Below are 17,712 nucleotides of genomic sequence, written 5' to 3' on the forward strand. Positions count from 1 at the left end.
ATCAGCATGTGGGCAGAGGAAATGGGCTAAATAAGGCAAGTTCACAGGATGACCAACCGTATTTTAAATCACATTTTATTTTGCCTTCGTTCATCATGAGAACAAAGACAATTCCCTCAAACGAAACCTGTTCCTCAAGTCATACCCCTAAAATGTCCAATATTACCCAGATGCTAATGCTGAAATTACCGTCACTTCACCATTTAGTCCCATTGGCCCACTTTCCCAACTGAGAAGTAAGACAGTGGTCATAACAAAAGCAAATATTCACAGAACATTACTACTTGCTAGCACTGATGTATGTGCCTTAATGTATTAACTTTTAATCTTCATCAGAGCCCAATGAAGTGGATGTTACCATTATCCTGACTTTATGATAAAGAAACTAAACTATAGAGAAGAGCAACAGCTTGAGTTAAACAGCTATTAAGCGGAAGAGTTCAAATTCAAACAGAGGCAATCTGACTCCAGAGACCACAATCTTAATCACTATTTACAGCCAATTCCCAACTTGTATTTGTGAATACGCAAGCAAATTATATACTCTCAGTTTCCTAACTCTGATCATATTAGAGCTTATTACAGTTTCTTTAAAAGCAGAAGTGCTTATGTTACAGTAGGTTTACATCCTGAAGGTGATCGCACAAGTTACCTGGAGCCGAAGGTCAGACATTTGTCTTAATAGATCCTCAAAGAGTTCTCTATCATCTTCTGGTAATTCAGAAGACAAGACGACCCCCACAAAGCATCCTGATGCTTGTAACATTGTATCAGGAAACATGTAGGCTCCTATAGTACATTTAAGAACTGGAGATCTATCAGGAACTAGAGGATACAACCAGTCACAAACCTGAAAAGGTTAATTTAAAACAAATCAATTAATAGAACTAGGTTTTCACCGAGGTTTTAAATATTGTTATACTAGCAAACGCACATTTTAAAGTTTGAAATGCATTTTACAAGGCTTTCTAGAACCATTAGCATCGACAAACCCCCAATAAAAATCAGCCATTTGCTAGTCTGATCTCCCTGCAAAACACTCACAGGAACTGTGCTAAAAATGTTATTGCTCCACTAATTATATAGTCTTAAAACTGGTGCCCTTAAACAGCCCACTGTTAACCAATAATGAGTCTAGCTTTAAATAAATGGTCAAAGTAAATAAGGTTTTCTTTATTATTCAAATTAGACATCCCTTTGTGGAAAAAAATAAAATCAAACTGTTTCCAAGTACTCCAAATGTATTCACTGATTTAATCCTCTTGGTTAGTGTTGTCATTTTAACTACAAGAAAACTGAGGCACACAGAGGTTAAGTTGCTCAGAGTCAACAACCAAAAAGTGGGGCTAGGGTTTAAGCACATGCTATCTGCCACGGGAGAAACTAAACAATTATTTTAATTAGAAACCCAGCATTCAAAATGTTGAATTTTCTTTTAACTAAACCCAACCTGATCTGACAGAGCAAGAAGATTAAGTTACATTTATGGGTTCACTATCTATTGGGAAGTTAAATCAAAATGGCACAAAGCTGCCCTGCAACGTCATCTGGCGACGTCAGATTATCACAATAAGACTTAATTAAGCTCACCTCCTAGAGCTCTAAATTCAGAAGAAACTAAGTTTAAATCAGAATACCCAAATTATTCATTTCCATTATTCTTTGAGTGACCAGAATATAACTTCACCCCTCACCCAGGACACGTTCTTCCTAATATTAAGAAACTTGGGAGAATAGATTATCAAAATACTGTGCAATAAACATGAGTCAATGGGATTAAATATTTCATATAAACGATGGAAAATCCTGGTATATTATCATCATCTCTGACCAACAGAATACGAATGTGCAGGGATCAAGCACTCAAGTCTGACTCTTTCCTAGAAAGTGCTTAACAAACATTTTCAAATTCTTTTTTTAAATGGATTCTCTTCTTTTAGTCATCTCAAAAGCCACTCTCCAACTTTTATAAAAGTCAAACTTCAGACAAGTTACAATAAAACTGATTACTGTATTTTCCAAAGTATGATATATAACCATCTGTGGTATACGAAATTACTTCAAGTAATATACAAACTAAAGTTGAGTAGCAACATATTTTAAAATGTATTAGGGAAAAATATGGTATCTTTCCCTCAATTTCACAGTTGCTATTGTTTAGGAAAAAATTAACAAATGAGACATTTAAATAAAAATATGAATAACAAGTGTTGGATTTAACAAAAAAAAATCATAATGGTTATACTTAAATGACTAAAGATTGGGAAAGGTTTCTTTTAATATGCCATGATTTCTCTAAGATTAACTACAATTCTGGTCATCTTGACTGAAATGGAGTATCCTCAAATCTTCTCAAATAAAACTTTATAGACCTTTCTCAGGGTAGATTATTACAGATTGGTGAGCTCATCCACCACAGGCTGACTTCTCCCAGTTTCACTTTCAGAGGGCAATCTCATGTCCAAGTTGCCTATGAACTGACTATAAATTTAACAGGTTTAAAAAGTATATTAGAACTAAAGTCAAGAGAAAAATAGTTGTTAGAAGCCACAGAATTCTAGTCTGCCTATTTAAAACCAAATTAATTTCTAATTTCCTAAATAAAGCAATAGTGATTTTTTTGCAGCGTAAAAAATTACATCTAGGGCTTCCCTGGTGGCGCAGTGGTTGAGAGTCCGCCTGCCGATGCAGGGCACACGGGTTCGTGCCCCGGTCTGGGAAGATCCCACATGCTGCAGAGCAGCTGGGCCCGTGAGCCACGGCCGCTGAGCCTGCGCGTCCGGAGCCTGTGCTCCGCAATGGGAGAGGCCACAACAGTGAAAGGCCCGCGTACCGCAAACAAAAACAAAAACAAAAAACAACAACAACAACAAAAATTACATCTAACTTCTAATACTTAGCTGTTTCAATGTTTGATTTTTAGAACAAAAAAATTCAGTAAACACCTGGTTACTCTCTTTAAGGACACTGCTACAAATATCCGAATACATGTAAATGAGAGCCCCTTAAAAAGACTCAAACTCTGGGTACAATTTTACATTTTATTTAGGACTCAAAATAGGAGATGTTGGAAAGGTTAAAAACAAAATTAAAAGAACTAAGACAGAACAAATTTTTACTAGAGAACAAGTCATTTTAATGGTTGAGCTCATGAGCTCATTCTGCATGTAGTAGAATGTTTCTGATGTTCATTCCCCGCACCTCCAGTAGCCCAGGCCCCAAAGGTTTTTTAAATTCCACTTTTACTCTATTACCAGATCAGCAGAAAGTATTATATCTTTTATCAGCCCCCTCCCAATGCCAGTCAAAAAGCCTACTCTTTTTAACCTCAAGGCTTCTTTTTTAAAATAACTTATGGGATTCACACTATTCTTCCTGTCCATTAATGAAGTTTTCCTGTCAACAATGCCCCAAAATATCTCCTTCATACATCCCTAGTAAGTCTCCAACTATCTTTAAACAACCTTCAAGTTGACTCCATGTACAAGCTGCATAAGAACTGAAAATAGAATATACCAAGAGAGAAAATAAATCTGGATAACTAGTACTGTAACTAAACCACATCTTCTGGACTCTGGATAAAAGCACCTGCCTTGCTCAAATAGTCATCTCCCTTATATGCAAACCCTTTTGTTATACCCAATGTATACTGAATCCTTACTTCTAGAACCCCATCTCCCTGTACCAATGTCCACTCTTTTAAAAACAGATTGATATTGGACCATCACCTTCAGAATACCTTACAAATTCCACAAGTTTCTTAACAACAACTTTTATTTAGCACCAGTCTTTGTTCTTGGACCAAGGGCATCCTGGTAAATTTAAGTGCTTGGAAAGTTAGAACTGCATCTTAGATGATCGTCACAGTCTCGACTTGTAGACCAGGGTTTCTCAACCTTGGCATGACTGAAATTTTCAGTTAAATTTTTTATTAATGAGAGTGATCCTGTTTAGATGTTTAGCAGTACACCTGGCCTCTATCCACCATATATGCCAGTAGCAATAGCACACTCCCCAGTCCCAGTTGTGACGACCAAAAATGTCCCCAACTACTGCCAAAATATCCCACGATGGGGAGACTAGGGGTGGCGGGTATTCCTACTAGTTGAGAACCACGATTCCAGACACTGGATCTAGCCCAGTTCAGCCCCTCAGCTGGGGCTTGACATGTATAGAAATTTACAGTTATACATTCACACATGAGTTACATAAATCCCTTTTGAAATCAAAGTTATTATGTTTCTTCTTCAGATAAAAAATTACAAGTTAAGGATGAATATTCTGATTTCCCTCAGGTGCTGTATTCACAAATTCAGTACTAAAACAAGAGTTTACATCTAAAGAAAAGGAAAAAGAAAGGCTATCAAACACAAACATAGATTGCTCAAGGCTCATAAATTTCATGAAATATATTTTAAAAGGAACTAGAATTTATAATAATCTTTTTGCACTTACTGTCTTGGGCACATTATAAATATTGACAAATAAAAAAATATATTCTACACATATTTCAAATTATGTTTACATTTTTCTTTGGCTTACCTGAAGAAACCCAGGAGGACGGTTTAGAACTGTATCAAGAGAATTATCCAAGAACCTCACGATTCGAAGGTACCCAGGATATGAAGGTGCACTAACCTCCCCTGCAGGATTTACAAAAAAAATCTGTACTCCATTTGGTATCAAAATCAACTCATCTGCATCTAGCCCTAAGGTCTCAAGAGGAGGTGGCTGAGAATGATTCCTATAAAAGTTTTCCCCAACTGATGAGAACTCCCCAGATTCTGTTCCATAGGATACAGTGTAGTGACCCTCAGCAGCCTGAGGAGTATAAGCAGGAGGTGCTTCTGATGGATGACTTTGAGATGGTAAGGAAAAAGTACTAGGTGTAGAAACTGGTTCTGTACTTGTAGTTGAAGTGTTTCCATTTACTTCATTGTGCTGAGGAAGTGAATTAAAGGAATGAGGCTCCAGTGACTTTTCGGACATATCTTTAGGCGGAAATTCTGGATATAACTTGGGCACCTCCTGAAGATCATTCCGTAGAGAAGTGGCAAGACCCTTCTCTAGAATTTCCAACCTGGTACGTACATTCTGTAGTGTTTCTTTCATTTTCTGTTGCATCTGTCTAGCAGATTCCCACCCAGGACCTATGTGTTCGGGATTTGCTGATGAAATGCTGATTCCTCTGAGCAAGTGCCCTATTCCTTGCTTATAGTAGTTCTTTGCTTCTTCTTTCTGACCTAATTCATCTGTATTCAGTCCTTTATTAACAAATAAAAAGGCCTTCTTGTATGCTTCCTTGATGATCTTAATTTCAGCAGGTTCTCCGTCTTGTGGCTCTTGTTCCATTTCTGCAAAACAGGAAATACATCTTTAATTACCTTATTTAGCTCTTTGTTTACTTATTATCAGTTTCTCCTACCCAAATATATTTCAGAGGATTGGAGCCTTGCTTGTCTGTCCTGTTCACTGATGTATTCCCTAAGCCTATTATTAGATCTGACAATAGAGAAAGCACTCAATACGTATTTGTTGAATGGATAAATAAATAATACTCTTGGTCCTAAATATCTTTTTTTAACATCTTTATTGGAGTATAATTGTTTTACAATGGTGTGTTAGTTTCTGATAAATATCTTTTTAATTAAAAAACATAAGAGAATAAGCCAGAACACATCTGTTGAATAATTTTCTTGTTCTAGTTTCTTACAAGAAATAAAAGTTCCCTGTACCTTTAAGGTCGGAACAAAAAAGTCTTACTCTAAAATTCATTATAATTCCACATTATAGTAGCAAATTAAAAATGAGGTTGAATCGTACATTGGAGAGGACAGAAATGAGAAAAAAAAATGATCTGAGTGAAGCTTTAAAGTACCCAACTTCCACTTAAAGGCGGCAGGTTACTCACATGCAGTTAGCCCTGTTCCCTCCCAAAACTCCATTAAAATGACTTACAAGGTTATGAAAAAAGCATAACCATTCTTTTCAATGAGAAAAAGGCATGAACAGGTACTTCACAAAAGAGGATATTTAAATGACATGTGAAAAGGTGTTCAACACATGATTCCCTCAGGGAAATGAAACTAAAATCCATAATATGACTACAGCTGACCCTTGAACAGTAGGGGATCCACTTATACAAGGATTTTTTTCAGTAAATACAGTACTGTATTTTCATTTTACAGCTCTTTAAATTAACTAAGTATGGGGGAAAGTGTGTTTGATTAGAGATCACGTTACATGGAATCAAAAGAACTGGGGTCTGCATCCTGCTTCTATCCAAACTGTTTCAGCTTCCTGCCCTTGGATGAGTCATGTATCGATTCCTTTGTGTTTGAGGCAGAGACAGCAGCAGAGGGACTTCTGATCGTGTGGGGACTGGCGCCCCTTATCCCCTGTTGTTCAAGGGTCAGCTATATATACTTATCAGGAAGCTGAAACTGAAGACTGACGAGCGTTAGAGAAGATGGCAACTGGAACTCTCATATACTTTGCTGGTGGAAGTGAAAAATGCTACAGCCACTATGGAAATTTGGCATTTCTACCAAAGCTACATTCACCCACTCTATGACCCAGCAATTCCGTTTAGAGGTATATAACCAAGAGAAATGAATGACTATGTGCAACAAAAACATGTACAATCATATTCACAGCAGCTTTATTCACAAAAGCCAAAAAGTCGAAACAACCCAAATGCCCACCCACAGAAGGGATAAATAGTGGCATATTTATATTATGCAGTTAATACGTAGGAATTTTTTTTTAAATTGATGCCTGTAACACTGATGAATCTCACCAACTGCACAAAAGAAGCCACATACAAAAGACTTCATATTGAGACTACTATACTATATTATATGATTTTACAGGTAAAGTTGAGGAACAAGCAAAACTAGTCTATTAAGATAGAAACAAAAATAATGATTACAGGTGTTGGTATAGACTTGGAAGGGACACGAGGGGACCTTACAGCATATGAAAATGCTCTCTATCTTGATCTGAGTGATTACATGGGTGTATACATACATAAAAAATCTGTAAATCTAAGATTAGTGCACTATATTGCACCTTATTATATCCTTTTATAAAACAAATAACAAAGCCGTAACTCACAAAGAGGGAGGATGAAGAGTCAACAGGGCTTTGTTTCTGAAAAAGGAGGAAGATGAGCAGTAACTCACAAAACAGATTTGAGAAAGCTGAAGCCTACACTGTCAATCGGGAAACCAGAGAAACAGCCCCATTTATATCTCATCACAGAATCTCCGAAAGGCACAGGAACTGATGGGATTCAATCTTCCTCTGGAAGAGGGAGTAGAGGTAGAGCTGAAAAAAGGACTGATTCAAAGCTAATTTACAAAGTACACCTTTAGATCTCTCCTATACCAAGCACCCCAAAACACTATTTCTCTTCAGCCCTGAAAGAAGACTGGATATTTTAATTCAAAAGAGCATAAAATAAAATGTCTCAGGACAGGAACTATCAGACATGATTAAGGGTAAATATCAAAAGCAGGACGATGAAAAATTAGATACTGAATACTGAGACCTTCAACCTTTTCTCCCCAACTTGGGTCTTAGAGTTCAGGCAGATAGGTACCACTCCAGAAAAAAGATTATAGTGTCTTCTCTGAGAAATCTGACCACTACCAAGAGGAAAAACCTAAAGAAGTGACACTGAGAGTTCCCCCAGGAACTGTCCAAGCAACTAACTCTTCAGAGAAGCCATGGTTGATAGGTTCTACCCCAGTCTCCAATTAACATTTTAGTGCCCCAATCTTATACATAAGCAGAGAGCTAAGAATCAGAAAACTGGTGAGGAAAACATCTAATATGAAAGAAAAGAAAAATAAGAACAATGCAATTTGGTTGAAATGGATAATATGCAGGGAGAAGAACACTTCCAAAAACCTTTGTATCAACATAAAGAAAAAGAAAATACTGCATCCATGAAATAAAAACAGGATATACACATACAAAAAAGGACAAAGAACTAAAGGAGCTTTTAAAAATTGTATACAAAATAGCTGGAAAGAAAAACTCAGTAGAGGGATGAGAATATAAGTTTAAAAAATTATAGAAAATTTCTGCAAAGCAGAGCAAAAAGACAAAGAAATGAAAAATAGGAAAGAACAGACAAGAAAATTAGAGAGAACTCAGTCTAGAAGGTCTGACATCTGAATAACAAAATTTCCAGAAATAGAGAGTAGATAAAAAAAAAATATATCAGGGATAGAAGAGCTGAAGAAACAATTCAAAGAATTTCCCAGAACTGGAAAGCACAAAATCCCAGAATAAAAAGACCCATGAACAAAGGATGAAAAAACCCCCACAACCATGAAATTTCAGAACATTAGGCTCAAAGGGACCATCTTAAAAGGGCTTATCCATAAAAATAAATAAATAGAGAAATAAGATTGCTAAGGAACTTCTTAAACCCAACAGAAGTTAGAAGAAAATAGTATAATTAATTCATGACTCTGAGTGAAAATAACTTCCAAACCTAGCCAAGTGACTGCTCAGATATTACGCCTTCTTTTTCTTGGATTCTCTGTTTGATGAAAGGAATCACAAGGCTGATGACAGCAGTTTACAGATGACAATTACGCAACCAGTTCTTACTGGAGTAGAAGACAGAGCTCCAGAGATGTCTTCAAGCAACTAAAATTGACAGAATACCTAATGTGTTCTTAAGTTTTGAGAAGAGATCTATTAGGTTGGCCAAAAAAATGCCTCTGGTTTTTTTTTTTTTGCTTTTTGCGGTATGCGGGCCTCTCACTGTTGTGGCCTCTCCTGTTGCGGAGCACAGGCTCCGGATGCACAGGCTCAGCGGCCATGGCTCACGGGCCCAGCCGCTCCGTGGCATGTGGGATCCTCCCAGACTGGGGCACGAACCCGTGTACCCTGCATCGGCAGGCGGACTCTCAACCACTGCGCCACCAGGGAAGCCCGCCTCTGGTTTTTAAGTAAAAATAAAACACACATTTTTCATTTTCACCAAGAAATTTATTGAACAACATATTCACCCTTTTGTTCCACTACCTTCTGCCATTTTTCAGGCAACTTCATAATTACATCTTCCCAAAACTTTTTATCCTTTTGAGCAAAGAACTGTTCCAGGTGTCTTTTACAGTCTTCCAGGGAACTGAAGTTTTTTTTTCCATTAAGAGATAAAGACAGAAATGAATGGAAATCCGAAGGTGCAACGTCTGGTGAATATGGTAGATGAATCAGAACTTCCCAGCCAAGCTGTGATAGTTTTTGCCTGGTCATCAAAGAAACATGCGGTCTTGTGTTATCCTGATAGAAGATTATGTGTTTTCTGTTGACTAATTCTGGACACTTTTCTTCGAGTGCTGCTTTCAGTTGGTCTAATTAGGAGCAGTACTTGTTGGAATTAATCATTTGGTTTTCCAGAAGGAGCTCATAATAGAGGGCTCCCTTCCAATCCCACCATATACACAACATCACCTTCTTTGGATGAAGACCAGCCTTTGGTGTGGGTGGTGGTGGTTCGTTTTGTCTGCCCCATGATCTCTTCCTTTCCACATTATTGTACAGTATCCGCTTTTCATCACCTGTCACAATTTGTTTTTAAAAAGAATGTTTTCATTACGTTTAAGTAGAGAATCTCATGCGGAAATACAATCAAGAAGGCTTTTTTCGCTTAACTTATGTGGAACCCAAACATCAAAACGATGAACGTAACCAAGCTGGTGCAAATGATTTTCAATGCTTGATTTGGATATTTTGAGTATGTCAGCTATCTCCTGCGTGGTATAACGTTGATTGTTCTCCATTAATGTCTCGATTTGATCGTTATGAACTTCAACTGGTCTACCCGACTGTGGAGCGTTGTCCAGCGAGAAATCTCCAGCATGAAACTTCGCAAACCACTTTTGACACGTTCGATCAGTCACAGCACCTTCTCCATACACTGCACAAATCTTTTTGTGTGTTTCCATTGCGTTTTTACCTTTCTTAAAATAATAACCATAATATGCCAAAAATGTTGCTTTTTTTGTCCCATCTTCAATATTAAAATTCACCAATTTTGATAAGTCTTTTTTAAAATGCACGCTGATATGACAGCTGTCACATACAATCTAACAAAATTGTTTTGAATGAAGTTAAAGACAACTAAGTGCTACTAGAGCCATCTTACTGAAAAAACCAAACTAACCTTTTGGCCAACCCAATAAATAACTGTGGGAGGACTCAGGGTTTAATCAGTGATAAGTACATGGTAAACTAAGGAAATAAAAATCAAGACAATTATTAACTCCAGGGAAAACAAGATGCTGAGCTAGAAAGAAAAGTAATCATGTACAGCATGTTTCAGTTTTGATTAATGTCATAATAATGTAAATAATGAATCTTGATACAAGCAAAATTATAATACAACCATATTGAGAAGATGGGAAGATGGATGGATAGAAAGTTTCTCTTCCTGTGGTACAGGATGCAAGACCTGAAATTTCATCTTTCCTACTAGGAAATTAATGGACAATGCCTAAAACTGAAAAATAAAATAAAGTAGCAATATAAGCATCCTGTTCACAGATTTAGACAGAAAGACCAAAAAATTGGTAAGAAAATTGAAACATGCTGCCTTTGGGAGTAAGGGATGAGGCTGGGAGGGTGGGACCTCTGATTTTCACTGCAAGTCTTGTAAAAATATCTAATTCTTAATAATATGTACAGGATAAAAAATTAATTACTAATTTTTAAAAAGTAAACTGAAGCTTTAGAGCAGACTGTCTAACAGAATTATAATGTTAACTGCATATGTAATTTAAAATATTCTAATAGCCACATTTAAAAAGTAAAAAGAAATCTCAGTGATGCTATTTATTTATCCAAATACAGCCAAAATATTATTCCAACATATACCCAATATGCAAATTATTAATGAGATAGTTTACCTTATTTTTTGGCATTAAGTCTTTGAGACTTAGTGTGTATTTTATGCTTGAAGCAGATCTCAATTCCAAGTACCTTCATCTCAAGGATACTGCAGTTTTAGAGACTGTCTTCCTGTAATCTCATTAAAAATTATAATAACAGAATAAGGCTGTTTTTGCAACAATTTACATTATAAAGGCATCACCAAAACTGGCCTAACCATACTTTCTAACCTGAAAAAGAAACAAACCATTGGTTAGCTTTATCATGCAGTGACTTCATAGTAGTCGAGAGAATATATATATTCAGTCTCCAATTTAGAAAACATCATATACAATTGACCATAATCAGACCTCACTTGCCCTACCTTGAATCCCCTATCAAAATCAAATTTCCTTTCCCTGGAATTCCGTCTTTAGAATAGAATGTCAGTAGATCTTCCCTTAGAAACCAGGGGACAGGAATTCTGCACTCCACGTCCCTTAGGGTACAAGGAGGCTCAGTGTTCAGAAAGCAAGACAGCAGAGGTTAAACAGGCTTTTGTGAGCTGATCTGGGAATTTAACCAGCATTTTTAAGTTTGTCAAATTGACTTGAATAGGGTCTTGAACAACACTGTGACCTGGCACCCACTTTTTTGCTATTTGCTACAGGATACCACTACCACCAATGCACAATTTACAGAGCGTTTAATGTGTGCTGGAGACTATGCTAGATGTTTATCTCATTTAATCCTTACAAACAACTCCTGAGGCATTGTTACTATCACTAGTACTTTGCAGAGGGAAAAAAATTGAGGTTTGAAGGCAGTAACTGCCTTAGATCACATGTTCCTGAAAGACCTTGGAGCTAATAATTATATTCACATTTTTAAAGGGTTATAAAAACAAGGATATGCAACAGAGATCATATGTGTCCCACAAGCCTAAAATATTTTACTATCTACTGTCTGGCACTTTACAAAAAAAGTTTACTAACCCACTGCCCTAGGTTATAAATAGTCTGATTCCAAAACTAATCCTCTAAACCAGGGCTTCTCAACCTCGGTTTGATTGACATTTTGGGCTGGAAAATTCTTTGTTATGGGAGGCTGTCCTGATCACTGTAGGATGTTTAATCACACTCTGATCTCTATCTACTAGCTGCCAGAAGCAGCACACCCTCCACCCGCCATGTGACAGATCAAAAATGTGTCCAGACATTGCCAAATGCACCCTGGCAGCAAAATCATCCCCCGTTGATAACCACTGCTCAAACGGTCTTTAAATTAGGGAATGTGTACCCCTAGGGTACGTGAAGATTTGTCAAGGAACATGTTGCAACAACATATATAATCCTAAGAAAAAGGTTTCCAGATCCCTGTACTTCCATTTAGTACTCCTCACTAAAACTGACCTCCCTGGGAATATGCCTGCAGTTCAGCTATCAATACTGTTGTCTTTCCTCTTCCAAGCTCCTTTCAATCTTCCCACTTTACAAAACTTTACCAAAAATACCTCTCACTCATTCCTATTTTTACTATGGTGTATTCCCCAGAATGGAAAGGCATGGTACTATGAAACAGCCCAAAAAAGTCAGAGGTGTCAATTTCAACTGAGGCACCACTCCAACTATCAATCGTGTTAAGATATAAATTTCCACTAAACTTCCATTTTTCATATTTATTCTTTGTCAAAATCCATCAGGTATTACACTGTTCTGACCAACTATTACTACTTGTAATAATTCAATCCAGAAGAAAAATAACTCCTAGAGTTACAGTTAAAGGAAATTTTTAAAACTTAGTTTCAACTTACACAAATATTTTTATTAAAGACATGTATGACAGAATAAAAAGCTGTCAGGCATAAATAAATTACATTAAGATAATATCCAGTGGGGGTGGGTAAAAATCAAAGTATAATTTCAAGAAAAAGGAACTGTGTAAAATACCACGTATTGGGCTTCCCTGGTGGCGCAGTGGTTGAGAGTCCGCCTGCCGATGCAGGGGACACGGGTTTGTGCCCCGGTCTGGGAAGATCCCACATGCCGCGGAGCGGCTGGGCCCATGAGCCATGGCCGCTGAGCCTGCGCGCGCGGAGCCTGTGCTCCGCAACGGGAGAGGCCACAGCAGTGAGAGGCCCGCGTACTGGAAAAAAAAAAAAAAAAAACAAAAACATGTATTTTTAAAACTGATGGTGATGGCTATAAAAGTGCAATATGATACTCCTTGAGATACAGTTGAGTGATGTACCAATTTTATATTAAAATGTCAGTATCTATACCACGTGGGAAACTGCATCCTTTCCAACTACCTGAAAGTATGATGTAAAACATTATAAAACAACCTATCGTGTGCAAGGGGGATAGTTTTACAAAAATTATTTTGGGGGTTCGCAAGCAAATTAAAAACACTGTTCTAAAGCCACTCACTATTATATTGCAAACACAAAATACACATGGTCTGTGGCGCTTAGAAGCACCGTAATTCACTACCTCTTATTAAGCTCTTTGGATGTGCTTGGCACTGTTCTACGCTCCATTTACTCCTCACATCCTTGGAGGTTTGACCTGATTTAGAAAATCTTTTACAAATATTGAGCAGCTTGCTCAAGAACTAGTAAATGAACTAGTAAATGGAAGAGACAGATTCAAAGAGATAGGCTCAACAGATATTTGTCAAGAAAATGAAATGAAATGTCTGATTCCAAAGCTAAACCTCCTGCTATGCTTACAAGTTAGCAGAGTGAGGGAGGCGTGAAAGGTACTTGGAGTGTTTCATGGTAGACTTAGGTCTTAAGCCTTAAAAAAACAGATAACATTTAAAGGCAGAAAGAAGGCACAATAAAGGAACCCTAGGTAGAAGCAATATGACCTTGCATATATTTTTATTTCAAAGCTTATTTCACATAGTGTGCTGAAAGATTTCCTAAATAATGTGTCACTGAAGGAAATGGGAGAGCTATTCAAAGGGAAGGCAGGCATGTGTGTGCACACACGTGTGTGCATGGGGGTGGGGGTGTGTGATTCCATGGGTCAGCTGCTGCTGAACAGCCTTCCTTGCTGGGCATCTCTACTCTGAAGAGAAAAAAATTTAGCAGGGAGGAGAGCCTGTGTATCTTTCCCGTGAAATGCAGTTGGGAATCTCAACACAGAAAGAAAAAAGTTTTTACTAAAATATTATATTTTTATTTTGTCGTTGTTCTGGGATTTGCTTTATTATCAGTAGCCTCTGAGAAAATGCATTTCACAGGAATAGGACTATACGATGGTGACTTTAGAAAAAAACAATGTCTATCATATCCTTAACCATAGTTAAGTGTTTATCAAGTGTCTTGAAAAGATAAAAGCTATTATTACATGATTTGACGCTTGAATTTTTAAAGTTGGGGACAGAAAAAGTCTTTGAAATGTCAATCTGAAGTATTAAATAAAACAGTACCTACACCTCTATAACCATCTTCAATCACAACCAAAAGCTGTCTCCAGATACCAATGGCACATTTATTTTTTTAAACGTTCTAATAAAAGAAGTAAAATATATTTGTTTCAAATATAACCGTGTGCGCGCGCGCTTTAAAAAAAATACTGAGGAGCAAAGGTTAAATTCTGAACCAAACCCTTGGACTTAGTTCAATCCCATAAACACTGAAAGTAGTAACATCATGTTAACCGTCAACATCACTAGTAGTCTTTAATAATACAGCTACTCATCTCTCTAGAAGGAGCATCAGAAGTTGCTCTAATGCCCGCCCATCTGGCCCTTTACAAAACAAAACAAAAAAAAAGGAGCGGGAATTTCTTCCAAAGACCTGTCTGTAACTGCCTCCTGTAGCATCCCACCCTACTCTGGCTTGCTAGAGGAACTACACACAATGACGTTTCAGAAAGCCCCACAGGTTAAGAGACGACACACATAAAAGCTTCCTATTTCAAACACGTTTCATATAAAGTCACCAAATGAGGTCCTTTAATGTGAACGAGAACGAATAAAAAAATAGTTCCATTTATAATGGGGGGGCTTTCTTATATTACCTTTTTTTGACTTGCTTTTGGAAATTTCAAAGAAAACTGCTGAATCCCTATATATTTAAGGCAACGTAATTTCACAGGCAACAACAATCTTGAAGGCAAATCCGTTAAATTACAATACACTAAGGCAAATCTCGAGCATTCTCAAGAGTCAGAGTAAAGCAATTCATTACAATTAGAGAGTGCAGAACTGTGCCAGCCCTACGGGAACGCAATAATGCCGTGTCACGAACCCGCGCATTCCAAGAGAAACTTCTTCCAGACACAGAAATGAAGTCGGAGGGACCTGCTGCAGTGCTCAATCCCTAATAAACACGAACAATCGTATTCGAAGGAGTAAAATCGCGAGCTATCCGTTCCTAATGTTGACCTTTGTGGAAAGAAAGACTATCGAACTTTCACGAAGCTGTAAGCGCTGGGTGAGGGTGAATAATCGATTCTCAGAGCCAACGTAAACACCGCGGGTGGGGGAGCACAAATTGATCAATAGAGATGCGTCGGGAGGACTGCGACCGAAGCGAGAAAGGCGGCGCTCTGCGACAAAACAGTAAATAGAGGAGAGGAAGTAGGGAGCGCGAAGGTCCCGTAAACCTATGCGATGGGGGTTAACTTCTCAGACTATTCTCTTCCAAAACTGCTCCCTTCCAGGAAAGTTTCATCTCCCAGACTTGGATTGGGGGCCGCGGCCTTCTCGGCCCTTCTCGCCCGGCCAGCCCGCGGGCTCGGGACGCTCGCACAAACCCGCCCGCCTTGGGGGCCCGCGCAGGGGCGACTCCCTCCCGCCGGCCGCAGCCCCACCTGTGCCTTCCAGACCTCGGGCGCTTCGGCACTGGCCGAAGAGCTCCCCGCCCGGAGGCCGCAGCCCAGCGCCCGCTCCCTCAGACGCGGCGCAGCCGCCGCCGAGCGCTCAGCCGGGACCAGCCCGCCGTTCCGCGGTTCCCTGCGCCCCGCACGCTCGCGCCCGCACGCCGGAACTGACAAAGCCTCCGGAGCCGCGCGCCACGTCACGCTGCCGCGCTGCCCGGCCCACCAGCCCGGCTCCCGCGTGACCCGAGCGCGAGCGCGCAGCCCGCGCAACTCGGCTTTCACGGGAGGCCCACTCGGGCTTTTGCCCGGGGGACTCGTCCCCGCCTGCCCAGCCTAAATTCTGTCCACTCTGACCTTCTCAATGGTCTCTGGGAAGACGTCAGTCCACTTCGAACCACAGAGTCCCGTAAAACTCTAGGGCGAGAAAAGGATGGAGGGCGGAAGGCCCGGAGACAACCACTTGAGCCAGCGGCTCAGCGCGGACCCCCAACCGTGGTCTCCCGGCCACGTCGACGGCCCCGCGCTTGCGCAGTCTCTTGCTCTCCGCGGACCCCAGGCGGCTGGGGGGAGTGGGCGAGAGCGGTGGGCCGTGAGCGCTCTGACGGCTAGGGGGAGCCGTGTGCGCCAGAAGTCTGCAGCAGCACGGCAAAAAATGTTAAATTCCTGATTCCTAAGGTTAAATAGCAAGTGTGCCGATACCATTTATGATTATGGAAAGCTAACAGGGGAAAATCAGAGTAAACGTACTCTACTTTTCTTCAGAAGTTCTTTAAAATTAGTAAGATAGCATAGCTGTGTGGACAGGGAATGCTACCTGCTTTTCCGGTCCTACAAGGATCAAGCCAAAGCAACAGCCCCTGTCCCCGGCCATAAGCCCTGAGGGGAGTTTCGGATGGAGAAAAATCGAAAGCGGTCTATGCTTTGGATACTGGCCCTAGGTAGTAAAGATGCATATCTATGGAATAATGAGCCCAGACTCTTGCGTCTTCCCATATAGAGAAAAGCACTAAGATCATGAACTTTAGACGTCTGTTCTTTGTGATTAGCGGTAATCTTTTGATGTTCTACCACATTTTTTAAAGCAAAAAAAAAAAAAAAACCAAAACCAAAACCAGAAAGCCCCACAGAACTCCTACATATCCTGGTTCCTCCCTTATCTCTTCAGAGCAGTTCCTCAGAGTTATCTGAGAGGCTGTGTCCCAGGCAACTGTCCTTAGTAAGAGCCCTGAATAAAACTTAATCTTGAAACTTTTAGGTTGTATGTTTTTCTTCAGTCAAAAGATGTCAGATTTTATACTCTTGAATAGACCTGCCTTAAAAAACTATATACATATGTATACATACATATATATGATGTGCCCTGAGCTCTTAAGACTAAGTGACTTTTTTAAGGATGGCAGAGACTTAATTCCAGATGAATTGTTACTCCTCTCAATCAAAATTAATTAATGATGGGGAATATTGGATGACTACTGGGGGAGAGGCTTTTAAATTTAAAATCTGGTAGTTCCACTTGGTAGTTCTCTGGAGTCTCAGAAAGATAACAGCCAGCCATCCCAAAGAGAAAAACCTCTTAGGGTTGTATACATTAACACAGTGGTTTTAGATGATTTTGCTCTTATACACCTTAAAAAGAATTCTGAAAAACTGTGACTCTGTACCTTCTCCCTCATTTTTAGATGGAGCATCAAAATTTTTCATCTCACTTAGAGAGTTGCAAGGGATGCAAATTGTTTTATTGTAAATTGACATTCTAAAATGAAACAGTTACATAACTTAGAACTGTAGCCAGTGGAACCTAAATACCAGATAATTTTATATCCATCATCAGTTTTTAAAACTATATTAACAAGCTTTTCTTTAATAGGAGGAAATTTTACATCATTCCTTTTCTTCTTAAACTCATATCACTTGATGAAATTTTATCCCAATATTTATTTATTCTGGTTAGATATGACCCCCCAAAATATAATCAATAAAAGAAAAA

At 39.0% G+C, this 17,712-nt stretch overlaps 1 protein-coding gene across 1 annotated transcript in view; it reads right to left on the reverse strand.

The window, feature by feature from the left end:
• Nucleotides 1-15,725, reverse strand: part of SPART (spartin) — a 40,146-nt gene extending 24,421 nt beyond the window's left edge. Inside the window, exons 1-3 of the mRNA XM_065896094.1 lie at nt 15,717-15,725; nt 4,543-5,354; nt 653-850 (exon numbers count right to left, since the gene is read on the reverse strand). Coding sequence (XP_065752166.1) covers nt 653-850; nt 4,543-5,352 — 1,008 coding nt within the window. The 5' untranslated portion in view covers nt 5,353-5,354; nt 15,717-15,725. The remainder of the gene's footprint in view (nt 1-652; nt 851-4,542; nt 5,355-15,716) is intronic.
• Nucleotides 15,726-17,712: the final 1,987 nt, after the last annotated feature.

The sequence above is a fragment of the Phocoena phocoena genome, chromosome 18, assembly GCF_963924675.1.
Source record: "Phocoena phocoena chromosome 18, mPhoPho1.1, whole genome shotgun sequence".
NCBI lineage: Eukaryota > Metazoa > Chordata > Mammalia > Artiodactyla > Phocoenidae > Phocoena > Phocoena phocoena.